Genomic DNA, 27,869 nt, shown 5'->3' with positions numbered 1-27,869 from the left:
AGGTGGGAGGAGTCATTCACGTCTCCGTCCACGTGTTCCAGGAGATGTCCCTGAGCACCTCCCTGGGCCCGGCTGCCCGTGCGCTGCCCAGGGACTTGCCCACCTGCCTGGGATGCTCTCAGCCTCTTCAGCCTGCCTTGCTTCTCTCTGGGTGGCAGCTAGGAATTCCCAAACAGAAGCAGCTCACGGACCACGAGGCCGTTGTGGACTGGCTCTGAACTTGGAGGGTGGAAGGAAAGGCCTAGCGCTGGGGGAGGGGTCCTCAGCTCCTCTCAAAGGACAAGCAAGGGTTCCTAGAAGTCATGCCTGTCTGAGGTGGGCTTGACCAGTTTCTCCTTGGCTGAACCCTCTTTACCCAAGGGTCTTAGGAAAGCCTGGAAAAATGTAGTGACCTAAGACCTGGACTCAAATCCTGACCCAGTCACCTGCTGCCTGGGCCCCTGGGTAGGTGACCTGAGCTTCCTGCACATGCATTTTCCCCTGGGTACTTGGCACCTCCCCTCTAGGAAGGCTGGCCCTCACAGTTCTCCACAGAATGCCTTGTGCAGAGAGCTCTGTGAACACAGGAGAAAAGTCTCTGTTCCGTGCTGGTATTTCACACCTTCCCTAACCCGTATTCGCTGAACTTCTTTTTTTTTTTTAAACAAAAAGCAGAGGCCTCCACTTCAGATTATTGGGCAGGCCTCAAGGCCAAGCTAGGATTTAATTTTGTTTTTGAATGTGTTCGTTTGCATTATGTTTGTTTTGGCATTTATTCGGGGCTACGGATTCTGGCTTTCCACCTGGTAGTGATAGAAAGTAACGATCGAAAGTTTAGTAAACTTCCACTTATTTTTCAAAGGCAGTGCAATCTAAGAAAAACCAACAGCAAGAGATAAATAATACGACGTGACCGATCTGGCAAAAATCCCACAGTGGCTCTGGAATGATTACAATATGAGGGCTGCTGAGTGAGATGCTGAGAGAAAATGCTGCAGAGCTGGGGAGGAGTCTGTCCCAAAATATTGTGGGGCAAGGTCAAGGAGAGCAGGCCTTGGATGGTGGCTGGGCCTTGCAATGTGACAAGAGGCAGAGGACCAGCCAAGCTACCGTTTCCTGGACGTTCTTCCCCCCATGAGCTGGAGGCCTGCACCTTCCCAGCTGACGCCCTGGGCTCTGGAACCCTCCCTCTGGTGCAAAGCCCAGACCAGGGAGGGCAGAATGTCACCAGATGCCTGGGAGTGTGGGTCACAGCCAGCAACAGGAGCGCCCCTAATGGGAAGAACCTCCATCCCAGTCCTTCAAGTGCCCAGAGCAGCCAACCCTTGGCCTCTGCACTTAGCAAAATCAGGCTCTGGAGAGAAGACTCCAGTAAGACTGAGAGGCTAAGCTTCCTTTCCCCTCCCCACATCTCAAAGCTTTGCAGCGCTATCAGGTTGAAGGAGGGCAGGGGGTGTGCCTTTGCAAACACTAAGCCTCCCTCTCCTGGGCAGCTGCGCTCCTGCTTTGCATATTTCTGTGCCCTGCAGGCTGCTGTCATCTTTCTCATGCCTGGGACCCGAGCTTTCCCCAGCCAGCCCCTTTACTTAATGAACTCTATAACTCTTCATTTCCTGGACGCACGTCGGGTTAAGCAGGTGGCAAACAGCTGGCATTTCTCACTGGCTTTCTGGCACTTCCCATTTTTACAGGCAGCTAACCTGGCACTTTTTATTATAAAGCCCTGGAGTCCCAGGGTTTAATATCTTCAGTGTTAGATTCATGAACGCTTTGGAGGTTCAAGATCGCCTGTGGCTGGAATGTGATGGGGCCTATACCCTGTTGCTTGGAATGGGATCTGTTTGCTCAAGGGAGGAGTGCAGGGAGAAAAATGGAAGGCAGTTAGGTGGGGTTTTGAGGTTTTAAAGGTGGGGAAGGCCTGGAAGTCAGCAAGTGGCCTTAGGGGAGGTAAAGCCCTTCCGACAGAACCCAGTGTTTTTATTTATTATTTTTTAAAATATTTTATTTATTTAATTTTGGGCAGAGGGGAAAGGAGGGAGGTACAGAGGGAAAGAAACATCAGTGTGTGGTTACCTCTCACGCACCCCCCACTGGGGACCTGGCCCACAACCCAGGCACGTGCCCTGACTGGGAATTGAACCAGCGACCCTTTGGTTTGCAGACTGGTGCTCAATCCACTGAGCCCCACCAGCCAGGGCAGAACCCAGTGTTTTTAAAATAACATCTAACTTGGAAACCACCTGTCCCGTGAGCTCAGATCAGGTAGAGTTGCAAAGTCCTTTTTGCCATGTAAGGTCCCATTTTCACCGGTTCTGAGGATCAGGATGTGGACTATATTTGGGAGGCCATTATTCAGCCAACGACTGCCCCGCCATAGTTACAAATCGGGGTACTGTAAGCATCCTCATAGTGAATCCCCAAGGGCAAGGGGGCACAGGGGTGGACAGTGCTGGGCTGAGAGCCAGTCTGTCTTCAGAGGTGGTTGCTTCCCCATAACCCCAGCACATGCGCCGCACCCCACCCCCCTCCACCGTTCACACCAGCCTGGGCTCTGGTGGCGGTGGTGAGGAATTTGGAGGAGGAAAAAGGAGATAAAAGGAAGTGTCCGCCGCATGCTTCTAGATTTCTGTCCCAGCCACTGTTTCAGCAGAATGAGTCAGTTTGGACAGAGGCCCTGGGAGCTAGACCTTCTAGACGGTTTTATTTCATTGTTTATGACAGCCTCCTTAAGGCTGGTTTACAACAAATGTCTTGCCCTTACTGTGTCATCTCAGCCGAAAGGCTCCCTGTGTTGCCCAGGATTCGGAGTTGAAAGATGGCCTTCCAGGAGGGGGCCCAGGGCCAGGACTAGGAGGGATGGTGACCTGCAGGCGGGACAAGAAATTTCCGGTTCTTGCTCCTCTTTTTGGAGAAACACATTTTTTGCTGCAGAGAGAGATACTGAGAGGCAGGGATACAGAGGGGAGTGAGTGAGTGAGTGTGTGTGTGTGTGTGTGTGTGTGTGCGCGCGCGCATATGGCTTTTGCCCCAGAAGCTAGGGAGCTACTAAATAGATCCTTGAGTCACTAAAACACCTTCCCCTGACCTCCAGGCTGAGGCCGGCGGGCCTCATCCATCCTCATTGCCATAGGTGGTGTTCATAGCGACATTGCAGCTGCCATTTCCTGGGGGGCCTGTGATGTGCCAGGGTCTCAGACAAAGGTGAGAAGCAGAGACGGGGGTTAAGAGCATCAGCCCCGGAGCCGGGCTATGTTACTACATAGAACTGCAGTGGCCCTGAAACTGACCTGTGCTGCATGCAAGACGCTCTCATTTCAGAGATGCTCAAAGGCAGGGAAATACACGTACCTTGTGATCAATGGAACACGGTATGAACACTCACTTTGTACTTCATGAGGCTCTGTGGTCCCTGTCATCCTCCTTTCACAGATGAGGAAACTGAGGTCACGGTCTCTTCCTGATATCACCCAGCCCGTAGGAAGTGGTTGAGTCAGGATGTGGGCTCATATGGCTGGGTGTCACTTTAATGTCCTGAAAATCACATCCAATAACTGGGCACCCACACTTCGGAGGAGAAGATGAGAAAGGTCAGGAGCAGGCTGACCTCGGCGGTGTGTCTGTGAGCAGGGTCTCCTTGCTCTGAGTCTCCCTGCCCTCACCTGTGAGACAGGTAAGAATGGGGACCCCGTGGGGTCCCCAGGTGGATTCATGGAGGTGAGATAAGTCTCACGCACATGCCCAGTAAGCTTTCATCCCCTCCTCCCCTCCCCTCCCTTCCCCACTGCCTCCCTGTGAGTGGCTTTGAGACACCTGCAGGAGGCAGAAACCCCAGGCTCAGAGCAGTTGCCATGGACACTTGAACTGACTTGGCTGGATGATCCAGGCCTTAGCCACCCAGGACACCTGCCTCACCTGCACCTGCGGAGAGCCCAGCCTTTGCCCTGCACCTGCCGTCCAACCTAGTCCCTGATAAACACCTGGGCGGGCACAGCCCAGCCCGGGGCTCCTCACTCCTCTGTAGGCCTTGGCCCTGGGGACAGTGAAGAGTCTAGAATGGATACCTAGGGTGTCCATATTGGCTTAGATTAACTTTTAAATTTCAACTTCATGTATTCATTTTTCATGATTATCTTGCTGATTTTTAAGTAAAATTTTTTTGGGGGGAGAAGGGTAACATACCTGCCGGAGTGTGCAGACCGTAGGAGCCCAGCCCGATGAATTTCCACTCAAGGCATCTCCGTACAACAAGCATCCAAATCCAACCGCAAGACATCGCCGAGTGCCCTTTCCGGCCACCATAGCCCCCGAGGGTCACCACTGTGCCGACTGGTGGCATGACGATCAGTTGTGTCTGCTTTTGCACTTTGTATCGATTCAGTCTGAGTCTCGCGTGCCTGGCTTCTTCTGCTTACCATGTTGATGAACTTCATGTGCTTCTTCTTCTTTTGCAGTTAGCAAAGGTTCATTTATGACACAGTACAGTGTGAACGTAGTATTGTGTTATACGGATATATCACACCTGATCTACTTTTCAGTGGATGAGCATTCGGGGTTGGTTCAAGTTTGGGGCCCCTTACAAAGAGGTTGCTATTAGTATTCTGGAACTTTCTAGTATATGTCTGTGGGTGAATGTGAGTGTGCATGCCTGTTGGGTATATGCTTGGTGGACGAATTGCTGCTCGTGGGTTATTTGTAGACTGCACACAGATGTGCCAAGCTGTGGTTGTACGTACCATGTACATCCCACCAGTCCGTTGTGCTCAAGATCCTTAGGGTAGAGAGAAGTAAAGACGTGGGCAGTTGCTGATGGAAATGAGGGCGCAGGCCAGGGGGGCAGACCGGGGTGGACACTGAAGCCTGGGACTTGAACGTGGTTTTCCGGAGCAGGGGGACCTGGGAGCCCCAGAGCCTGTTGCCATTGTCTGCTCTGCCGTGTGCGGTGCGGATGGTTTTCTCGGCTCTGGCCTGTCCTGGGTGTAGGTGGCTGTTCAAGAACCGAGTATCCAGGGGAGGGAATCCACCCACAGTCCCCGCCATCTGAATATTTAAATGTCAACATGGTTAATTGGCTGCGCAGCCTACCCCACCCCACCTCCAGCTGTCCCCCAGCAGCCACAGCGAGCACAAGGCCTGGGTTTCGGGGGGGCTGGGGTGGGGGACCAGCCTTGAGTCATCCTGGCTGCTGCCCGCTGAGGTGCTGGGCGACTGAGACAGGTGAGTCAGCCTCCTCGTGAGTCAGCTGCCCCCCGGGAGCTCACCTGAAGCAGGTGAAGAAGTGCCTCTCTGTCAAAAATCATAGGCTGGCTAGCATTTTGGGTGAGTGAATGGGTGGGTTGAGAAATAATAGATGCCATGTGTGTGTAAGTACATAATTTATACGCATTTGCACAAGTGTGTGTGTGGATCACGTCTCCCTCTCACGGTAGCCAGCACATCCTGAGTTCTTTCTTACTCTGTGTTAGACATGAGGAGGTGCCCACGCCTTCACACACCTGATTCCACGGGATTCTCTTAGGAAGCCTAGAGAGCAGGGACTATTGACTGCACTGTACTAACAGTGAAATGGAAGCTCAGAGGGGTTAACTCGCCTGCCTGGAGTCACACAGCCAGTGGCTGACAAGCCCTGATCCTCCCCCTGAGAATCTAACTCTAGGCCTCTGTTCTCCCGACACTGTGTCACACCTCCCACAAGGTGCCTGGCATGGCACCCAGCTCCGTTTCTTTTTCTGTCCTCCTGCTGACTCCACGAGGTAGGTATTCTTAGTTCCCTTTCATAGATGAGGACACCGAGGACCAGAGAGGTTAAGTAACCCACACAAAGACACACAGCAAGCAAGGAACAGAGCTGGGATTCAAACTGAAACCCTCTGATACCAGAGCCCTGATGTCAACCCCACTATTGCAGCCAAATCTAGCACACAGCAAGGGCTCAAAAATATTACTACTAAAGGAGTGAATAAGATGCCTGCAGTATTTCAGCAATAATGTCACAGGTGAAAGAAAAATTCATGCCCTTATTTCAACGTAGATAGAAAATGAACTTCCCTGATGTCATTCCAGCTTCTCGCAGCCAACATTGGATGCTAGGGGCTGGACATGGATTTAGGGGCCGGGAGTGCTGTCATGAACCTAGAAATTTACTCATTCATTCGTTCACTCATTCACTCACTCACTCACTCACTCACTCATTCATTCACTCATTCACTCAATGGAGTGAGTGCCTGGTACGTGTGCACCAGGTATTGGGCTCACCTCAAAGGGAAGGACAAATGAGCATGCCAGCAACTAAGTGAGAAGGTGTTTGTGTCACTGTGTAATGTCCCTTTTCATCTTGTCATTCATCCTAAACCACTGGTCCTGGAAATGAACTCAATGAAGCTGAAAATAGTTTGAAAAACCCTCTCTCTAGACAGGCATCTGGTCTGGGGGGAATATTATTGGTGTTTACACACTTCTGTCTACAGGCCCGAATGCATCATTTACTGATGGTAATTAGTGTACATCGACTACTGCCTTGCTGGTCTTTTATCACTGTCCCCACAAACCACGGCTCCTGGCAAGTGGGAGCAGCTGGGACAAGTGGCCAGCAGAGTGGCGTCTGAGTGGCGTCTGAGGACCCCATACGGTGTCGGTTTGCGCACAGCTTTCCATCCTGACACCCTGGGGGAGAGGGAATGTGACTAGATTCTGCAGGTGTCTTCAATGGCTGGGGGTGGAGGTGCTGGCGATGGTGACGATCATGAAGGAACAGAAGAACTTGCTCCCAGACCCACATCCCAGAACTGGGTCGGTCCCAGGCTTGCTATCCCATAGGGTTAGCAGGGGCATGGCCACAAGTCCACCCTGTTACACGTCACTTCTAATAACTGTGTGCGTTACCCTCATGTTAACAGTGGCCAACAGTTTCTCTTGGCCTTTTGCTTTACAGCCTCTGTAAGGGACGGACCCTCTACTCGGTGGTACGGGATGCCAAGATCGTCTTGGATGTCAATAAAANCACATCCCAGAACTGCGTCGGTCCCAGGCTCGCTATCCCATAGGGTTAGCAGGGGCATGGCCACAAGTCCACCCTGTTACACGTCACTTCTAATAACTGTGTGCGTTACCCTCATGTTAACAGTGGCCAACAGTTTCTCTTGGCCTTTTGCTTTACAGCCTCTGTAAGGGACGGACCCTCTACTCGGTGGTACGGGATGCCAAGATCGTCTTGGATGTCAATAAAACCAGGCAGATTGCCCAAGAAATTGTGAAGGTACCGTGGGGTCTGGGGCGCCCTTCCTGAACGTCAGAAAGGCCGCGCCCCTTCCTGAGTGAGACTCATGGTCTGACTTCAGACCAATAGTCTGGGCTTAAAAGAAATTAGGCTTGACTTGACAAATACCAGGCCATGTGTGTGGTACTTTGCTGAGAATTTTGCTGAGATATGGCCATTAGGGATGGTCTATCAAAGAGGAATTGGGAGGAGATGGGTGATGGGAGTCCTTTCTGTGGGTACCTCATCTCAGGTTTGTCCCCACCCTTTCCTTCTAGAGAGATCTTCCTTTGTTTCTAATTCAGGAAGAGAGGCAGTAGGTGAAGGAGGTTCTGCAGTGGTCTGAGGGTGGTGGCAGATTTGTGTCTCGGGAGCCCTGCCTGTCCCCCCCACCTGCCCGCCCCACCTGGAAGCCCTCTCATTCGGCCCCACAGTTGTCAGCGTGGTCTCGCTGGCAGAGCCAGGGGCGCGGCCCCAGAACCCAAGCCAGGGTGGCGGCAAGCGATCAGCTGTTCTCTGACGACCTCATTTCCTTGTTCCTTGCAGGGTATGGGCTACCTCCATGCCAAGGGAATTCTTCACAAGGACCTCAAGTCCAAGAACGTCTTCTACGACAACGGCAAAGTGGTGATCACAGACTTTGGGCTCTTTAGCATTTCCGGGGTCCTACAGGCTGGCAGGTGAGACGTGGTGGCGGCGGGGGGGTCTCAGGGGGTTCTTGACAGACAGTGGTCAGGTTAGGGAAGTCATCCCAAATGCCTTTAGTGACCCAGACGTGATGTTAGGCCTGAGGTCACTCAGCCAAGCAGCTAGGCTGCTATGTGATGACGGAGGGCTGAAGCCCAGGTCATGGTCAAGTTCCTCTGGAGTCTGACTTACAAATGGCTCTTTTGAGTGGGCACAAATCCCATGAAGTCTTTGCCCTTGGGTTTCATGGGAGGATGGTTCCCTTACCCCCCAGTACTCACCTGGAAGTGGGAATCACCCAAGAGCTGGGCTCAAAGTTTTCTTATGAATTCGTTAATCTCAGGAGAACAAGAGTTTAGTTGAGAGCAAGGGATTGAAAGTCAGACCCACCTGGGTCCAGCTCAGCTCCGCCACTCATTGACCTTTCCTGAACTTTAGTAGTTTCCTTGTCTGCTAGAAAAATGCTGGACGGGGTTATGCTGGCCTCCAGGGTCCTCGCGTGGATAAAATCAGAAAACACATCAGGCATCCAGTGTGGCAACTGGAGCACAGGACACTGCAAATTCTAGCTGCTGCTGAGTTGCTGTAATTAGTAATAATTTGCATATACCTCCTCGGGATCACACAGGAGAGTCATTAACCACCATTAAGTAATTAACTCTCAGACGCCTCTCACCCAACAGCAGGCAGCCTTGAGTTGACCACGTGAAAAACAGCTTGATCCAGAGAAGCAACACAGAATTCAGAAGGTCCAGCCTTTGTGACTTTTAATTTGGAATATATGCGAGTGTGCACACATACACGTACACACACTCACTTTAAACTGTGCATGCTCTCTCTAGTCACGCCTTATGCCCCTTCAGAAAGGCAGCCTCACACTTTCTCTCCTTGTGCTTCACGTTCTGTTGCTTTCAGAAGAACGGATCACTTTAAGGCGCACCGCAGGCCTCCCCAAAGTGCATTTTGTTCACTCTCCACGGTACCTTGAATCTAAGTCACGTCCTCCGAAATTAGGTGACACTTGATCTGGCTATTTCTGCGTGATGCAGGAACAAACAGAAGCTTAAATTTCCTTTTGAGATTTTACACCACCTCCCCAAATCCAGTGCTGTCACCAAAGCCCTCTGTAGCACCCGAGATAAGGAAATCAGGAGGCAGAAAATGACCAAAGAGATCAATGAGTAGATAGATGGGGAGAGACCTCGCCAGTCCGAACCCAGAGGCCAGGAAGGCTGGGTCGCGCAGGACTCCTCCTTCCCTGTCTCCCCAGCAGCACTTACTTCAAGGTTTTCGGTAAGAGGACTGGCACACCCCCCCACCCCCACCCCCATTACCGTCACCCCAGACTAAGAGCGGAGGAAGCAGCTGGTGACCTCACTGTGATCCCAAGTATTTGTGTCCAGACCAAAAGAGCCCCGGCAGGTGTTTGCCTTCACCTGGTTTAAGGCTCCTTGAAAAAAAAAATCAGATCCCTCCCTTCTGGTGGCGTGTCCATACCCGCCCCCCCCACCCCCCACCCCACCCCGCCTCTCACTGACAGTAGCTTCTCCCCAAAGTGAAGGAAGTGGGGGCAGGGTTTCTGATTTTCTTCCTTTTCACTAATGGTTTCCTGGAGCCAAAGGAAGAAGAGGAAGAAAGGGCATGGCATGGCATGGGCATCCTTTCCATTAGCTTATTCCTGGAGGCCCAGTGTCAATCCAGAAGGGAGGTCAAGTTCAAGGGCACCGTGGCTTCTGGCCTGGTTGTTGAGGCAACACCCCTGCCCCCCCCAACTCTGCCCCAGCCTGGTGGTCAGCAGGAACACAGCCACGTGGGGAGAGGCCAGGGAGCCCTCCGCCTCTTCTTCCAGTGAGAAATCCACATTTCTTGGTTACTGATAAGTAGCCGTCAGTGGCTTCTTGTGATTTTATTTCTGTTGCAGTTATGTATGGGGCTGAGTTTAGAATTCTGCTCCCCAGTGGAACTATTTCGCAGACATCAGTGCAGAATTGCGGCCAGGAGTGTGGTCTCCGAGGTTGTAAGGACTCGTGAGCAAGCAAATCTCAGCTCTGTGGCTTATTGCGAACAGCTCCTCAGCCTCGGGCAGGTCCCTGGAGCCTTGTGAAGTTCTGTCTCCTCATCTGCAGAATAGGAATCTGCTCCAGGCGGCTCCCTTCCTCGGGCGGGGGCTGTTCCGTGTGTTGCAGGGTGTTTAGCAGCAGCTGCAGAGCAGCCCCACACACGGAACGGAGCAGCGATCCACAACCCATCCGATGGTGGGCTCGTGAGGATTAAGGGAGCTGGACAACCTGGCATAGAGTAGGCGCCCAGCAAGGAGTTCCTTGTGTTCCTCCCGTCCCCTCAGTTAAGAGTTGGGGTGCTCACAGCGCTGGGCGCCCAGCATGGGAAGATGTGCTGGGCCCGGGGTAGAGGTGGGGAGGTCACCCCGTGAAATGAGCATGTCTTGAACACCCAAACAGTCCCCAGCACTGCCAACGCACAGCTGTGCTGCCTTCCTCAAAAAAGGTGTCACTCAGATGCCAGCGCTACTGTGCCAGGTGCCCACAGGCTATTATTAATCATAATAATAACCATACTGAAGACGATTTTGTTTTGTCACCAGTGGGCCCATCACTATGGGAACGGGACACCCTGGGGCGTCTGTCGGCCCGGCCCCTCCCAGGTGCTGGTGCTGGCCCCACCTCCTCCTGGCCCTGCCCAGTGGTCCCAAACCCCCACTGACCCAGCAAGTGGGGATGAGGCGGTGGGACGTTTGGAAGGCGATGGGGCTTGGGAAGCTTGCTCTTTCGGCAGCAGCATCCCACCCTGCCCCACCCCAGTGACCCACTCATGTCAGGAGAATGGCAGCTGGCCGGGCCACAGCCATTTCTTGGATGACACTCTTACTTTGGGCTCTACTCTTAACTTCGTTTCTGAGTCCTCAAAATAAAAAAAAAAAAATCTGTTGGTAATAATTATGTCCACGAATGGTGTGGCCCCGGCAGTTGACACAGCCCTGCGCCGTGCATCATCTCCCTTCCATCCCTACACTGGCTGTGTGAAAGCTACGTACCCATTTTGCAGGTGGGAAAATTAGAGGCTCGGGTCTACTCAAGATCGCAGAGCTAGTGAGCAGAAGATGGGTCCTTACACCCCAGCAGGTGTGCCTAATTCTAGAAGCAAGAACTCACCGGCCTGCCCACTCAAGGGGTTACTCATGGACTTGAGTCTTTTTTGTTTTTAAGCAGATCACATGTTCTGTCCTGCCCACTATGTAGCGCCATTTCCTTACTTGATGTATAAATTAGAACGGTGATTCTCAACCCGGGCTCCCCAACCCCCAGGGACACTTATGATGCCTGGGACATTCTGGGCTGTCACAACAGGGGAGACGCGGTGCTACTGGCATGCAGTGGGTAGAGGCCAGGGGTGCCGCTTGACACCGCACACGCACAGAATAGGCACTCCCCCCGCCCCAATAATTGTCCAGCCCAAAGCCAGAGCACCAGACTCCTGGAGCCTCTCTCCTCAGGACACCTTCCCCTCCCCCAAGCGTGGTCTGCAAGATGACTTTTGCGAGAGGATGGGAGCAAACATTTTCCATATTAACTTTAACACGTACTTAAAACGTGCTAGTTTCCACTTACGGACACGTTAAAGAGTAACCCATTAAAATATACAGGAGCGGAAAAAAAATCCGTTTGTAGTAAATAGGGGTCTGGAGCAACCCTGTCCAGCGTGGTAGCCACTAGCTTATAGCTCTCTTAACTTTGTCTCAGATAAATAAAAAGTTCACGTCCAGGCTGCGTCAGCCGGGTTTCAGTTGCTCGGCATCCACGCTGGCTGAAGGCGGCCCTACTGGAAGCAAAGGCAGAGAACACTTCCATCTCTGTGGGAAGCACTATCGGTAGCATGGCTCTCGAAGGGGTTCAGGGCCAGAATCATGACCCTGGGACGCCAGTGAATGCAGTGGAGGGGAACAAGTCTCACACCTTACAGAGCTCAGAAGCTCACCCTGGAAGAACCAGTCAGCTGGGCTCAGGTCCCCCGCAGCCCCCCACGTGCTGGAGGCTCTGTTCCTTCACCGTCTCGCTCTTGATGGGTCAAGATATTCCACCCTGCTCTCCCACGCCTGCCCTCTCTCCCTGCATTAACTGGCCCTTCCCTGGGCGTCTTGCAGGAGGCAAAACCTTGGAGGAGGTCAGATTTCAGTCCCAAAGGGGAAGTGCTGCACTTGCTAAAGATTTACAGCGTGAAGAAGGGAGCCGGCTTCCTGTCTCTTCCAAGAGTGTATTCTAAGGAATAATCATGGATGTAGGTGAAGGGGTAGGGGTAGGGGTATCTGCCCAAAGATGTTCATAGCTGCGTTGTTTATAATGATGGAAGGGGGACCACCCATAGCCCATCAACCGGGGGTGGAGCTATCCATTACAGTAGAGACACACCACGTGCCCCAGTTACACCGAGGTGTTTTAGGTTTCAAGAACACGCCAAATGGGGCCCGCCTTGGACCTTGTCTTACTTTCCCTTCTGTCGGGAATACTCTTGTTTCACAGGCCTGGGTCCCTGACACCATGTCGATCTTAGCTCACCTTTTACCTAAGTGAGCTCTCTCTCTTTTTTTTAAAATGAGATTTCTTTTTTTAAAGATTTTATTTATTTATCTTTAGATAGGAAGGGAAGGAGAGAGGGAAAGAATCAATGTGTGGTTACCTCTTATGCATCCCCTGCTGGGAACTGGCCTGCAACCCAGGCACGTGCCCTGACTGGGAATTGAACGGCCATCCTCTGGTTCGTAGGCCTGCGCTCAATCCACTGAGCTATACCAGCCAGGGCTCAAGTAAGCGCTCTTTTCTACACATCCCATTCCATTCCTTTTAAGGTTTTTATTTATTTATTTATTTTGGTATAATGCTTATCACTGTGTCTACTTTCCCTGTCTAATTCATTTGTCATCGTGTTCCCCTACCGAAGGCCAGGCCCCCAGAGGACAGGGACCCTGCTGGCCTTGTTCGTNTCTCTTTTTTTTAAAATGAGATTTCTTTTTTTAAAGATTTTATTTATTTATCTTTAGATAGGAAGGGAAGGAGAGAGGGAAAGAATCAATGTGTGGTTGCCTCTTATGCATCCCCTGCTGGGAACTGGCCTGCAACCCAGGCACGTGCCCTGACTGGGAATCAAATGGCCATCCTCTGGTTCGTAGGCCTGCGCTCAATCCACTGAGCTATACCAGCCAGGGCTCAAGTAAGCGCTCTTTTCTACACATCCCATTCCATTCCTTTTAAGGTTTTTATTTATTTATTTATTTTGGTATAATGCTTATCACTGTGTCTACTTTCCCTGTCTAATTCATTTGTCATCGTGTTCCCCTACCGAAGGCCAGGCCCCCAGAGGACAGGGACCCTGCTGGCCTTGTTCGTGGCTGTGCTCCTGGTGCATGCGTCCACACGCAGGTGTGCATATTGCCCCTTGGAGCAACAAGTTTACGTTCATTGATACAGTGTTTACGGAGACTCTATAGAACACGACCGCCGTGAATAACAAGAATCGGCTGTATATATGGAATAAAGGTGGAGCAGGGGGTGCCTCCGAGGCGAAGGGACCTGATGATGATTTGGGTGTCATATGTCTCTCTCTAGACCAGCCTCAAGTACAAGGTCAGGCCATGCCCAACAGGGAGATGCAAGAAAGCCGGCAGAGATCACCCAGGGCCGTGGGGTCAGTGCCGGGGGACTGGCCCCCCCGGGCTGTGACTCGGGGCTCACCCTGTGCTTTGCGTCTCCAGGCGGGAGGACAAGCTACGCATTCAGAACGGCTGGCTGTGCCACCTGGCGCCAGAGATCATCCGCCAGCTGGCCCCCGACACGGAGGAGGACAAGCTCCCCTTCTCCAAACACTCGGATGTCTTTGCCCTCGGGTAGGTGGGCCGCCCTGGCCTTCAGGAGCCCCAGCCCTGGCAGAGGCGCACTTCCCAAGGGTTTCTTCTTTCCCTTTGGAAGGGACGGGGCACCCGTCTGTGGGGGGCAAAGGCGGCTGGAGATTGGGGGGATCTGATTGGGGTGTGATGGGAAGGGTGACCCGAGCAGGTGTTCATGCCTGGTTTCTAACCGGTTGTGTCACCACGGCAGGGTACCTCATTCGTTCATTCATGCAATAGCTATTTACTAGGCATCTACTGTTGACAGATTATCTAAACAGGGGTGTCCAACCCGCAGCCTGCCGGCCGCATGCAGCCCAGGAGGGCTGTGAGTGTGGCCCAGCATGAAATCAGAAATTTCCTTAAAACATGATGAGATTTTTGTGTGTGTGATTATGTGTCACAATATATTTAATGTGTGGCCCAAGACAACACTTCTTCTTCCAGTGTGGCCCAGAGACACCAAAAGGTTGGACACCCCTGAACATAGTGGCTTAAAACAACATTTATTTATCATCTCAAGTTTCTGGGACCAGGAATGTGGGCGTGGCTTAGCGGAGCCAGTCTGAGCTGGCTCAGCGTCTCTCATGAGGGCGCAGGCAGGACGCTGGCCAGGACTACAGCTGCGTGAAGGCTGGATGGACAGAGGATCCCCGTCCAAAGTGGCCCCCCACACACGGCTGTCCGCAGGGGGCCGCTCCAGAGACCTGACAGCACATCGGCTGTTGTCAGCCCCATTGCCGTCGGGACCTGTTCTCAGAAATTACCTAACATCACTTCCGCCACATTCTATTAGGAGCAAGTCACTAAATCCAGCCTGTGGTCCAGGGAAGGGGAGTTAAGGTCTACTTTTGCAGGAAAAAAGTGTCAAATAATTTGCAGACATATGTTAAAACCACCACAGGTCTGTACTCTGTCATGTGTAGTCGAAGACAAATAACAGAACAGTCCATTTTATCAAAGTATGACCAGCGCTATGCTGAGGATAAACACAGGACTATGGGAATAAAGGGAGAACTAAATCCAGCCAGGGAGACCAGAGGGCTTCCCGGAGGAGGCGACTCCTGAGCCTAAGTTAAAGGTATCCGAGGCGAGGATAGGGTGAGGTGTTTTAGACAGAAGGAACACGTGTAAAGGCGCAGGGGGAAAGGAGCAAATTATCCACAATGGAGGAGCCTGCGGGGAGTAGGGGGATGAAAGGGAGCTGAGTGGTGGAGAATCAGGAAAACACTGAGGCTGGGGCGATAAGGAAATAGAGCCCATCCTGCAGGGACTTAGAGGCTGAGTTAAGGAGTTTTCACTTCACCTTCAGAGCACGAGGGAACCCCGGATGGTTTAATTAAACCAGGGGAGTGACCTGATAGTATTCTGAGTTTCAGAACAGTTGCTTCCGTGTGCACAGAATTGGAAAGAGAAGGGCAAACCTGAGGCTGGGTGAGCAACCCTGGCAGACAGGCTGCCACTGTCCGGTGAATCCACGCCAGGGTTGGGGAGCGGGGGAAAAGCTGGGAATGGAGAAGCATTCCGAAGTGGGGGTGATAGGGTTTGATGAGGGACTGAAGGTGGGTGGTGCCCAGGTAGCTACCTGAGGCACCTGGGTGCAGGGGGGTTAGCACTTTGTCCAGGTGGAGCCCCCTGGACACGGGGCAGGGTTGGGGTGTGTCGGAAAAGCAAAGAGAGCACATTTGGACCCAGTGACCTCGCGCTGCCTTGGAGGTGACCGATGGATCCAGCCAGAAGGCAGCTGAACCTACACATGGCCAAGTTTGGAGAGAGATGTTTAGGATTGTCAGTAGAAAGTGGAACCACAGCCGTGAGAGAGGGTGGGGTGCCTTTGAGAGTGTGGGGCAGTGAGGGTCCAGGATGCACAGCCCCAAGATGCAGGGCAGCGTGCTCTGAGAGGGTGCAGCGAGGGAGGCTTCTGTGCCCACATCCCTCCCATGGCCTCACTCATCCTTGACTTACCTGATCCACCGGGCGGTAGCAAGGCCTGGTGGAGGCAGCACAGGGGAAGCTGTTCGGAGCAGGTGCAGGCCTGCAGGTGGGGGCACACAGACTCTGCACCTCTGAGAGACATTAGACCACCTTCTGTGGAAAAGTGCCCCCCTGCGTCCCTCGGTAAAACCTGGGAAAGGGCGGCTGAGCCTGGCACATCGGGACCCTCACCATCTGCCACTCGGACCCCATTAGAGACTGTCACCTGCCCTGATTAGTTTATGCCCCTGTCTTTATCTAGTTACACACCGTTATCTGAAACCAAACTGCAATAATTAAGTTGGTATATTTTCATATAAATTTAGCAGGAGACAGAAGCATGCAATTAACAAAATGTACCCAAGTAAGTAATTGGTTTTCCACTGGAGTTTTCATCTTTAGCAGTTTTTTAATTTTTCTTGCAAGTGAGTTTCTCTTGAAAGTTGGGTTCGAAAGGAAGTTTTAATGAGGCTTTTATTCCTGACACTGTTGAATTCTGAAGGACCCGGTGCTCCTGGTTTCCTGCCAGTCAGGTGCCTCTTGTTGCCTGGGAACATCACGCTCAGGCATGACTTAGAACAAAACGGACTCACACCCCAGCACCCCCCCACCCAGAAGGATGAGGCTGGCAGGGGGAAGAAGATGCCAACCGAGTAGTGGAACCCTAGAAATAGCCGATTTAACACAGCCTTCCCACGAAAGGGGGTGACAAGGCACAACGTGTGCTTTAAAGCAAATTTACATAAACCAGCTTCGCTCAGAGGAAAGACCAGCTCCTAGGATTGTTTCAGATAGTTCCCGATTGAGAAGTCTCCTCGGCCAGCCGAGACCGAGACCGGGCCTCCTAAGGTCACTCGTCATTTAAGCCCCGCCCATGGTCCTTATGCGTCATTTAAGCCCCGCCCAGCCCACGCCCTGTCTGTCCCCACTGCTACTCCTCCGAGCAGGCCTTTCTTCAACCGTTGCTCTGTCACATGTACAAAGCAAGTGATAACACAAGCAATCCTTCTAGAATAACCTGGGCATTGATTCGTCGCCTCACTCCGTAGCCCAGATAAGCATTCTTCCCTGCAGTTTCGTCATTTGTCTCATGTGGCAGGTAAGGAAATCTAGACCCAGAGGAGTGACGTGACCTACCCAGCATCATACAACCAGGGTCGATAGAATCAGAACTTGACCCCAAGGCCATCTGACTCTCAGAGTTTGTTTGTTTGTTTTCTTTCCACTGTTCTACAGGACAGTTCATTCTTAGAAAGCACATTTCTGTCCTATGCTATCACATAGTTAGCCACTGTTAACATTTCTCTTTGTTTCTCTCTATTCTCTTGTCCATATATAACATTTTTTAAAAAGAGTGATCTGATATTTTACATATAGTTTTGTGTCCTGCTTTTTTTTCACTTAAATTCTATATTGAACATATTTGTCATGTCAGCAAAGTTTCTTTGAAATGCTTTCATAATAATCCAGTCCTCCATGTCATTTTATGGGTTCACCATCATACAGAGAGACCGGTCCCTATTACTGAGTGACCGTATCGTTCCCGCATTCTTTGCTATCACGCATCATGTTGGGAAGACCACCCTTGTACATGACTTTGTAACCCTAACCACTCCCTCCCAGGGGTGTTTGACTGTTAAGTATGGAGTCAGAGGTCAGAGCCGCTTACTAGGAAGCTGTTCGGGTCCTAGGTTTCTGCTTCCTGTTAATGGAGGCACCAGAGGAGGTACCCAGGATAGGCACGGCTTCCAAGACATCGAGAAAGCCTTGGGCACTGCACATCCCAGACAGAAAAACACCAGCCCTGTGGGGAGGCAAACACCTTCTAGGCAAAGATGACCTGTGTGCCTTCTGGGTCTCTTTCCAGAACCCTCCTGGGAGACTGGACACAAACTTCTGGGGGAACAGGGTGGCCAGGTGTGGGGCGGGGGGGAGTGTTGGAGAATGGATTTGAGTGACCTATCACGCCAACGCCTTTTTAACGCCATCTGCCAACAGAACGATCTGGTATGAACTCCATGCCAGGGAGTGGCCTTTCAAGACCCAACCAGCAGAGGCAATAATCTGGCAAATGGGCACAGGCATGAAACCCAACCTCAGCCAGATCGGCATGGGAAAAGAAATCTCGGTAAGTCCAGGACGATACCAGGTCTGGGAGACGAGAGGAACAGCAGACACCTTCCTGGGCCTTCTTTTCCTCGTGTGTTAAGGTTACTAATGCTTTTCCAAAGGGTGGCGGTAAAAGCACGTCCACAGCCTTGTCCTGTAATGATTTGGAGCTTAGAAGGCAAAACTGCTGAACTATGCCTGCAATTCAGGTTTCTGCCATCAGGGGCGCAGTAACACTTGACCAGGTTTTTGCCCGCAGTGAACAGCTGATACAGAAGAATCAGAGAATACCTCTTTTTTTTCTTTCTGCCAGATTAAAAAGATGTTCGTGAAAATATCAGTGGTATTCATCATTCTAATGTTATTTGCATCAACATAAAAATTTGAGGCATTATCTAACTCAGAACAGGACATACAGAATCAGAGAAGCCTAAGGCTAGATCGATAATCTTCTTGTAAAATATAGCACAAGGAATCCCCTCTTTTGATCAGAAGATGGATGAGGTAGGAAGGGAGTGATTACCTTGTATGCTTGTAAGGACCGTTTCCCTCCTATGACTTCGAAGGGCTATCGGTATTGGGCTGTGGCTAAAGGCCTCAGGATTCCCATGTCTCCCTCTCTGTTAAGGAGAATGTCCAGAAGCTCCTTGAGAAGCATTTTATTGATCTCAGTGTGTCTCAGGTCTTTGAGAATAGGGCTTATGTAGTATGCTATGTGGCCCAGAAAGTGGGTGAGTGGGTAGATGAGGAAGGAAGGAAGGGTAAATGGACGGCTCGATGGATGATAAATGCATCTACCGCGGCGGCTGGAGGGGTAACAAATACATGAATTCAGAGGGATAGAGGGATGGTGAGTGGAAGGTTGGTTGGATGGACGGATGGATGGATGGCTATAAAACGGGGACAAGTGGGTAGATGAATGGACAGAGCCATTGAGGTTCCCAGGAGTCATCTAGATGCCGCCATTTAGGTGAAATCGTCACATGCTGGTTTCTTGCAGGACATTCTTCTCTTCTGCTGGGCCTTTGAACAAGAGGAGAGACCCTCCTGCACCAAGCTCATGGACATGCTGGAGAAGCTGCCAAAGCGAAACCGCCGGCTGTCTCACCCCGGGCACTTCTGGAAGTCGGCGGAGTAGGTGTCCCCACTTAACCTCTCCCCTCCTCCCTGCCCTGGTCCTCTGGCTGTGGTCCGCTTTTGCCCCCGTCCCCAACCCCTCTTCCAGCCTTCCCCTTTCCTTCCCACCTCCCTCCGCCAGGCAGCAGCCTTCTCTACCATGTTTCCGTTCCGGGGAGCCTGCTCTGGGATTTGGGCCCCAACCCGTGCCATGTGGCTACCGAGCTACTCCATTGCCTAATTCTTCCTGATGAAAGTTGATGCCCAGTGAGCGGAGCCTCCTCCCATGGCGAGGCGGAACCCTGAACCCCCCACGCTGAAACTGTGTAACCATTAAACAGTACCTCCCGAATCCCTAGGGACCTCTCGTCTACTACGTTCTGTCTCTGAATTGTCCCATTCGAGATATTCCATGTCAGCGGAAGCATACAACAGTTGTCCTTTTGCATCCGATTTCTTTTCCGTAGCATAAGGTTTTCAGGGTTAATCCATACGGCAGCATGCCTGAACGCCATTCCCTTTTATAGCCGAGTAGGGTTCCAGGGTGTGGTATGCTGCATCTCGTGTGCCCGCTCACGCGTGGACGGATGCTTGGTTTGTTTGCATTTTTTGGTCACTGTGAATGATGCTGCAGTGAACATTGGTGTGTGAATATTTGTTCAAGCTCCTGCTTCCAGTTCTTTCGGGTTGCACTGAGCTTCCATGACGGTGCACGTCATCATCACAACCACCAGCACATTCTCTTGTCATCTGCGTGTCCCTGAGTGTCACACACGTGCGACGGGTGCGGTGTCAAGCATTCTGTCTGCATTACCTCACTGACTCCTAACAGCCCCCCGCCCAGGAGGCAGGTGCTGTCACCGTCACGGCTTTACATAGAGAAAACCAGGGCACAGAGAGGTTAGCCAGCACAAAAATCACACAGCTAGTGAGGAACAGAGCAAGTATTCAAACCCAGGTGGAGCTAGACCCTAAATCAGTGGTCCTGATCCCTCCACTCTGCCACCTTCTAGGCAAAGATGACCTGTGTGCCTTCTGGGTCTCTTTCCAGAACCCTCCTGGGAGACTGGACACAGACTTCTGCTCCTGGTCACCAAGATCCTATCTCCACAGGAGTGGGCAAAGCCCCTGCTCACAGCAAGGTCTGTGATGCGGATCTTGGTCCCACCCCTTCTTCCTGTAGCCCCAGCCCTCACCACACATTTTCAGAAGCTCCACATGGCATGCGGGCTGGTATTCCAGAACCACAGGGCCTCGGTCCTCCCATATGCTGGTGACCATCCTTAGTCCAGAGGCTACATGCTCCCGAAGAGTTCTAGGTTCAAATCCCAACCACGCTGCTTCCTGGCTGTGCACCCTTGGGCAAAACACTTAACCTCTCTGAGCTTCATTCAGTTTTCTCATCTATTAAAAGGATATGAAGTACCTATCTTACAGGCTATTCTCAGATTTAAACGAGATCAAGTATTACATGCTTGGCACAGAGCCTGGCACATAGTAGGACCTCAATAAAGAGGAGTCCCTCTGACCATTTCCTGTAGAGGATGGGAATAGCTCGTCTCAAACTGCCTGGTTCACCGGAAGGGTGCAAGTTCACAAAAGATGACATTGTCATATCCATGTGACATCTTGCCATTCTCTCCCTTCTCTCCCCACTCCAGGCTGTGACCATTGGACAAAGGGATGACGCTCAGCTGCCTCAGCTCCCAAGCCACCACTTCTTCACTGCTCTGTCCTCTGCTAGCTCAGGAGGCCAGAGGCTCACCATCAGAGGGGACCGACACCGGCCAGCCTAGGACCACTGCACAACTCAGCTCGGTGGCTTCCCTGTACCCTAGACCTGTGTCCTTTTGCTGGGGAAGGGTGGGGGACCCATGAGCCAGAACTTAACGGGACCAGCCAGGGAGACACAGAACTGACAAGCAAGGTGCGAGGCAGGGTGGAGAGGAGGGATGCGAGCGGAATGCAGAGTCCCGGGGCCGTGGAGACCAGGCAGGAAGCCCACGGGGAAAAGCTCGTGGGACCAGTGTGTGTGTGTGGACATGCCTGGACATGTGCGTCTGCGTGTGCCATGCCCTCTGCCTTCCGTTCCTCTTGACAAGCAAAAGCCAGGCTCCTGTGCTCCAGAGAGCCTTGGCTGTTCTGGCCTCCGTGTGGCGGGTCCCGGCTGCACTCTCAGGGAGCGTGTCAGGGGACGCAGAGCTGAGCCCCAATTCACTGGGGGCTGCCGGCCGAGAGCTGGGAAGAGGGGCTATGCTGTTCCTTTGCAGACATCTGTCCTCAGGGGCCCCAGCCCAAGCCTGTCATGGCTCGCAGCACCTTTGCATTCCGCTCCGAAGTGCAGCAGAACGGTTCTGGGTGTCTTTCAGGCTCTGAGTCTCTCTGGGGTCCAGGTCCCAGACCTCCTGCTCCTGTTCTGTGAGAGCATCATCCCTTTTTGTCCCACCCCGTCCCTGCCATTTGGAAAGCACAGTGGCTCCCTAGCCAGGATGACTTCTGGGGGCTCCTTACAGCTCACTTTTATCCTCGACACCCCCTGAAATCTGGGCCCTCGGAACTGGGGCTCTGGGCAGGGAGTTCTAGGATGTTCTTTTCCCCTCCCTCTGCTCCGGCAGTTACACCAGCTAAAGTCCACGACCACAATGATAGATTTCGGTTGCTGGGATACGTGTGTGTTGGGTTTTAGGGCGTACTCACAGCAGCCTGTTTGCAAAGGATGTCACCTCCCCTTCACCCTCGAAGAGTCCCATTGAGAAAGCAAGGAAGGAGGCTGTCTATAGAGGTTCTGTGTGCTCAGCTCCAGCCTGGTGCTGAGGCCTGGAGTGGCTCCCCCTGAGAGGTCCATTGTGCTTGCTCAGTGCCCCCGCATTCTGTCCGTCACCTTCATGCCCACCGGGGCCGAAGGGTGTCTTTTCCCCACCACCTTGGGAGGGAGTATTACCCGGGAAGCGTGCCGGAAGCATCGGTGGTGCGTGCAATGTGGTGGGGGCAGCCTCCGCCTTCTGTTCCTTATGTCCTAAACCTTATAAAGTAGGTCTTACATTCCCAAAGCTCTGGACCCCGTTCTTCTGATCTGGCATTAAAGGAAAGCCTGTCTCCGCGCTGGGCAGTGGGCAGCACTGCAGGGTCGGCCCGTGGCCTCTCTGTAATTCCTGGGCTGGCTAAGGCTTGATGTGCTTCTGGTCGCTACCTTATCCAGACGTCTCCCTCCCAGAGAGGGGCACTCAGACTTCAGAAACCCTACCTGAGCTCAGGCTCAGCACCCACCCAGGTGAGGGGGGCATCTTCCTCACCTCGAGTGGCCCCCAGACTGGTCTCTGCTCTGGGGGCCAACTCTGCTTCCAAACTGGGAAGATGACGAAACGAGTCATGCTTCCCAAGACCCTGGGCCAGGGAAAGCCCTGTGCCTCCCAGAGAACCTTCCAGAATGCCTTCCCAGCACTCCCACCTGCGTGGGACCAGAGACTAAAGGCCCCCGTGGGGGCTCTTCCTAAGTACATGTTCCTCTTCCAAGGACTTCTGTAAACTGTGGCTCTTGGCTCAACGTGTGTGTGTCTTGGAGGCACTGTACACACATTTACACAAGCCCCCAGCTGCTCTGGTATTGCTGGAGGCAGTTCTTAGCAGCGGCTGCCCCTGTGGTCCAATAGTCGCCCAGAGGACCAACCCCAGGCCTGAGCCCCGGCTCTGCCCGTGGCCTCCGGGGGGCCTGAAATCCAGCCAGGGCTTCGTAGGGGGGTCCGTGGACTCCAGTCTTTGTCATGGACCTTTGTGCTGGGAGAAAAAAAACAAGAAAGGGAGAAGCAGGCAGGGTTCGGCTACCCTGGAGCCGGAACACTTGCCAGAGCTGCAGCCTGCCCCTGCTGCCTCTCTTGGTTTTGGAACTAACTAACCAGCCTCCCAGAGCCTGGGGCAGGGCCCAGCAGGGTCTCTCCAGAGGCTGCCTTTCCCATCTGCTCACCAGCACCAGCTGGAGATGGAGGACAGGGCCTGAGGGAGCAGAGCGAGAAGGCCCAGCCTTCGCCGCACCCTTGAAACTTCTCCGCTTTGCCGGACAGGGTTCTGTGGGTCTGTCCCTGGGCCCCACGTCACCTGCTCTTGACTCTGCCCTCTTCGCCCACATCCTTACTTTGTCCCCAGCTTCCTCAGAGTTTGCAGCAGCCAGCCTGCACCAGGCATCCAGCCCCTCCCTGCCCCGCTCCTCCAGGCGACCCCCGCCCTGGATTGTGTAGAGGCCAGCTTTAACGTCCTGTGCCAACCTTTCCATCCGGAAGAACCTAATCCACCACCTTCCCCACTGACCTCAACCGTTATTCACTGGCGAAGTGTTGGGAGGGGGTCGCAGTCATTCGTCTTTTGCAGGGAAAAAAGGGGGCTGTGAAATTTTCACATCATGACTGAGACTCCTGCTGTAGAATCCACACATTGAAGATCGTGTGTGTGTGTGTGCGCGCGCGCGCGCACGCAGACTTGTCCCATCACAGCTGTGTGCTGGTGCCCTGCTTCCTGCACACCTGGATGCACAGAGGCTTCCCAGGTGGACCAGTCCACAGAGTGAAGACTCACCAGGAAGCCTTGACCTTGCCTTCTTCGAAGGGCATGTGGATTTGCACACGGAATTCCACCTGACTGCTCCAGGCCACAGGTGTTTCACAAAACAAGGACTCCTTGGCAGGGGCATCACCCCCTTGGCCTTACATTGGGGTGTCCCTACATGTCACCATCCCGAGAGAAGGTGGAGACTCTAAATCTCCACCTGATGCCGTTTTGTCCTGGTTTTCCTTTCACTAGTCAAAGGGAAGCATCTCATCTTGCCATGGAAGTCCCCTTCCCCCGCTTCCTCTCCACTTGTATCTTGGATTCTTGGTCAATAGCGGCCTTGGCATGATCTCTGGGGACTAGACTCTTGTATTCAGGAAACCTGGCCCTGCCACTTTCCCACCTCCCCTCCATGTGCACATATCCTGCCCTGACGCCGACCTTGAGAGCAGGAGCAGACCCTGAGACCACTTGGCCTGCAGGACATGGGAGGCATTGGGGCATTGGAGGATGGAGGAGCGAGCTGGGCTTGACGGCTGTATTAGCCTGATGAGATTTCCACAGGCCAGGTGGCTTCAACAACCAAAAGTTGCTTCTCACAGTTCTGGAGTCTGGAAGTCCACGATGGACGTGTTGGCAGGATTGGTTTTTCCTGAGGCTGTCTGCTCACATGGCCCTTTGTCTGTGCACACTCATCCCCGGGGTCTCTCTTTCCTTCTAAGGATGCCAGTCATATGGGATCAGGGGCCCACGCTGTCAAGTTCAATGCCATCTTAATTACTTCTGCAAAGCCTTATTTCCATATAAAGTCACATTGTTAAGTCATGGGGATTGGAAGTTCGACGTCTTTTTGGTGGGAGGGGACACAATTCAACCTCGAACACCCCCTAAGGAGGTTTCTCTTGTGCCTTGATGGGTCATCTTGGTCTCATGGCAGTCCCCCTTGGTGATTAGTGCCCAGAACCCTTTAGCCACCAGTGTCAGGACATTGCCCTTGCTCTTCTCAAACCAGCCTCTGACACCTCCATCACTGGGGACCAGCAGTCCTGGGCTTCGCGGGTGATTGTCACTTGACGTTGAATGAGTGTGCTTCAGCCCAGTCTGATGAGGTTGCTGACATAGAGCTGGTTTTCACGCACTCGCTCCGTGGAAAGGAATGGACCTTGGCGAGCAGTGTGCTTGCTGTGTCCTCTTTCAGTTTTGCCTGTAAAGCGAGGAAGTGTCTGAGCAGGCTCAGGGGACACTCCCCGGCCCCCAGCTTCACCTCACCCCTTACCTCAGCCCTCACCTGCACACACATGTAAAGGCCATGAGAATCAGTCTGGGCCCCAGGACACGGGCACCCAGTGTCTCGAAAGTTCTCATTCTTTCTGACTCACCCACATCATGCCACCGTGGGCCCTGCTCCTGATTCTTAACCCAAATCCCTGACTCCTGGCTCAGGACCCTACAGTTCATGCCCATTCTCTCTAACCAGCTGGGGCAGAGAGTTGGGAGAGCTTCAGTCCCCCAACTTAACTCACGTGCTAGCATCTAGCGTAGTGCCTCGGGCATAATAGTAGGTGCTCAGTAAATGTTTCCAGGATGCAGAGAGGGAGGTTTTGCTGGTAAGAGTGAGGCACTGGCTGGGCTGGGCAGTAATGGGATTTTCAGGCCCTGTGCTGTGGGTCCCACAGCACCCCAGGTGAACTTCCCAGGTTTAATGGATATGACTCATAAAGAGGCCCCTTGGTCAGGGGATCCCAGGCACCTGGACCCTGGAAAGCAGAGTAATGATCCATTTCAAACAGCCACCGTCGCTGAGCACTTACTACCTGCCTGTCCAACTGAATTCCCATGGTGGGATGGACCCAGGAGCTGGGTACCATTATCCCCCTTTCACAGGCCAGAAACTATGGGCAAAAGGTGTAAACCAGACTATTACGTTGTGGAGCCGACATTGTACATGTGAGTCATTAGACTTGCCCGTTCCCAGGAACCCACCGCCATTTGGAGCGGTTAATGTCTGGCTGCCCATTGGGATGTTACAGTCCCAGCCCCTGATGTCATCTGCAGCTCACAACCAAGAGAGAGGGGAGAAAACAGGAAGTCAACGAAGGAAGGTCCAGGGGAGAGTGAGGGTCTTTGTGGGAGCTTGTACGGAAGTTCCCACTTACATGTCCAGACTGATGGGCTGCCACAGGCTGTGGGTTTCCAGGAAATGTGAGTCTAGTGGGCAGAGCTGCTTCTGGGTTCCCCCAGTACTCCTGCTCCATCAGCCCAGCCCTGCCCAGCCCTGGACAGCCCTGGACGTTGATCTGTGGTCCTGTCCCTAGAGGCTCGCCAGTGAGTGCTCCTCTCTCCCAGGGGTGGAAAGGGACTCTTCCTTTCTGCTAATTGGGGTCATGCAGCCCCTTTCCTTAACACTGAGAACATGAAGGACTCATCTCTGTCGGGTCGAGATGGTTGTCTGCCTGTTGTCGGTTGAACTGGAGGAAATGAAATGGGCTTTGCCTGCAGCATGTATGGTCTAGGTTAGACCCAGTTTACCAAGCACAGTCCGTAGACCTTTAATCCATGGGAGACTAGATGATGTTGCATTGTTGGAAGGGTTCTGGACAAATATGCCTTGGAAGTATTTAGGCAAAACAAAATTGAACTTATTTCTTGCTTGCAGGACTTATCAGAGCTTTTAAGACACTATTGTGTGATAAAGGCTCTACAAAGGCCAGCATCAGGCTGCTCTTCCCAAGCTCTCCCAGGCTGATTTCTGAACCTCCAACAAGATCCGCCTCCATGAGTTCAACTTGCTGTCATGTATGGCACTCTGAGCGCAAAGGCCATAGTTCTGGCCCAAAGAAAGGAAGAGCTGACCCCTAGCATTTACAGATCGCCTGCCTGGAGCCCAGAGAGACAGATTGGTTCCATCCCCTAAACTGGCCCCCTGATATTAGACCCCAGTCCCATGCATATGGACAGTGGTCCCCTGCACAAGGATGCCACAAAGGCATATTCTGGCTGGTGTGTCTTCCAATGAAGGTGTCAGATTTGTTGGGGGGTGAGTGACTTCCCCACCATGCTGTGGCTCAGATACCAGTGTGGAAATAAGACAGGATGTCATGCCTGTGAGGGATCAGCGAGGTCTTCATCTGAACGTGTATCTTCAGCCAAGTTATTGGGATGAAGATCTGTAGCAGCGAGGTCTTCATCTGAACGTGTATCTTCAGCCAAGTTATTGGGATGAAGATCTGTAGAATGGTCTGTATCTAGAAGGATGATCTAATCTAAAGAGGGCAAATACATGCCATTTCTGCCACCACCGCCCCCCCCCCTGTACTCTTGGCAGACATTGCTAATCAATCACAGCATGCCTTCCTACTGCCCACCAAATGCAGCCCCAGGGTATCCGAGTTGCCCCTTGAGGTGGACATGAAGGACCATTTCTCACTTCAGGCCTTCCCTCCTTTTTCAACAAGGAACTCAAGCCCAGAGAGAAAAGATAAACTCTTCTGAGTTAGGTCCCTTCCTGGAGGCAGGCGTGGGTTTAGAACCAAGGTCTTGGAAACTTTCAGAAGTCCAATCATTAGAAGTCTTGGCGGCAGAAATCCGGTCATTAGAAGCTGGTGGACAGTCTCTGAGGGTCTAGCAGGAGTCTGTTCAACAGTGACCTGGGAAAATGCAGAAAGAAAGACGGGGCCCCAAAGACCCTATGAGTGATCCTGTGGCGGCCTGCTGCTTGGAGAGAGATCATTTCTCTTCCAGGGAATGGCTCCCCTCAGGGCCTGCACGCTCCCCCAGCTGTGGAACGGCTCGGGTGCAAGGCCCCCGGACCTTAAGGAGGGAGGGTGTGTGTGTGTCGGAGGAGAGCCATTCTTTACTTGAGGTGGTTTATAAAAGTTTGTACAGTTCACTGTAGGGAACTATAAGGGTACGGANAAAGAAAGATGGGGCCCCAAAGACCCTATGTGTGATCCTGTGGCGGCCTGCTGCTTGGAGAGAGATCATTTCTCTTCCAGGGAATGGCTCCCCTCAGGGCCTGCACGTTCCCCCAGCTGTGGAACGGCTCGGGTGCAAGGCCCCCGGACCTTAAGGAGGGAGGGTGTGTGTGTGTCGGAGGAGAGCCATTCTTTACTTGAGGTGGTTTATAAAAGTTTGTACAGTTCACTGTAGGGAACTATAAGGGTACGGAACATTGCATTTAGAGGGAAGGAAGAGGGACTTGACTCCAATGGCTTTGGGGTTTTTGTTTTTGTTTTTGTTTTTTTGCCCCCCCATAAGGAAGGCTCAAAATCTAGTTTTCATCCAGACAAAATTTCCTGGGGTCCTAGTGGACCACCA

General features: G+C 52.6%; 1 protein-coding gene across 1 annotated transcript in view; it reads left to right on the top strand.

The window, feature by feature from the left end:
- LOC118991336 (kinase suppressor of Ras 2-like) overlaps window positions 1–26,704 on the top strand; it is a 52,035-nt gene extending 25,331 nt beyond the window's left edge. The window contains exons 5-11 of the mRNA XM_037052603.1: window positions 6,908–7,003; window positions 7,135–7,231; window positions 7,778–7,911; window positions 13,683–13,814; window positions 17,787–17,916; window positions 18,898–19,031; window positions 20,675–26,704. Of these exons, the coding sequence (XP_036908498.1) occupies window positions 6,908–7,003; window positions 7,135–7,231; window positions 7,778–7,911; window positions 13,683–13,814; window positions 17,787–17,916; window positions 18,898–19,031; window positions 20,675–20,681 (730 nt within the window). The 3' untranslated portion in view covers window positions 20,682–26,704. The remainder of the gene's footprint in view (window positions 1–6,907; window positions 7,004–7,134; window positions 7,232–7,777; window positions 7,912–13,682; window positions 13,815–17,786; window positions 17,917–18,897; window positions 19,032–20,674) is intronic.
- The last annotated feature ends 1,165 nt before the right edge of the window (window positions 26,705–27,869 follow it).

The sequence above is a fragment of the Sturnira hondurensis genome, unplaced genomic scaffold, assembly GCF_014824575.4.
Source record: "Sturnira hondurensis isolate 20B ecotype Veracruz unplaced genomic scaffold, ASM1482457v3 Scaffold0007406, whole genome shotgun sequence".
NCBI lineage: Eukaryota > Metazoa > Chordata > Mammalia > Chiroptera > Phyllostomidae > Sturnira > Sturnira hondurensis.
Note: the sequence above shows the minus strand (reverse complement) of the source record. Positions and strands in the feature narration are given on the sequence as shown.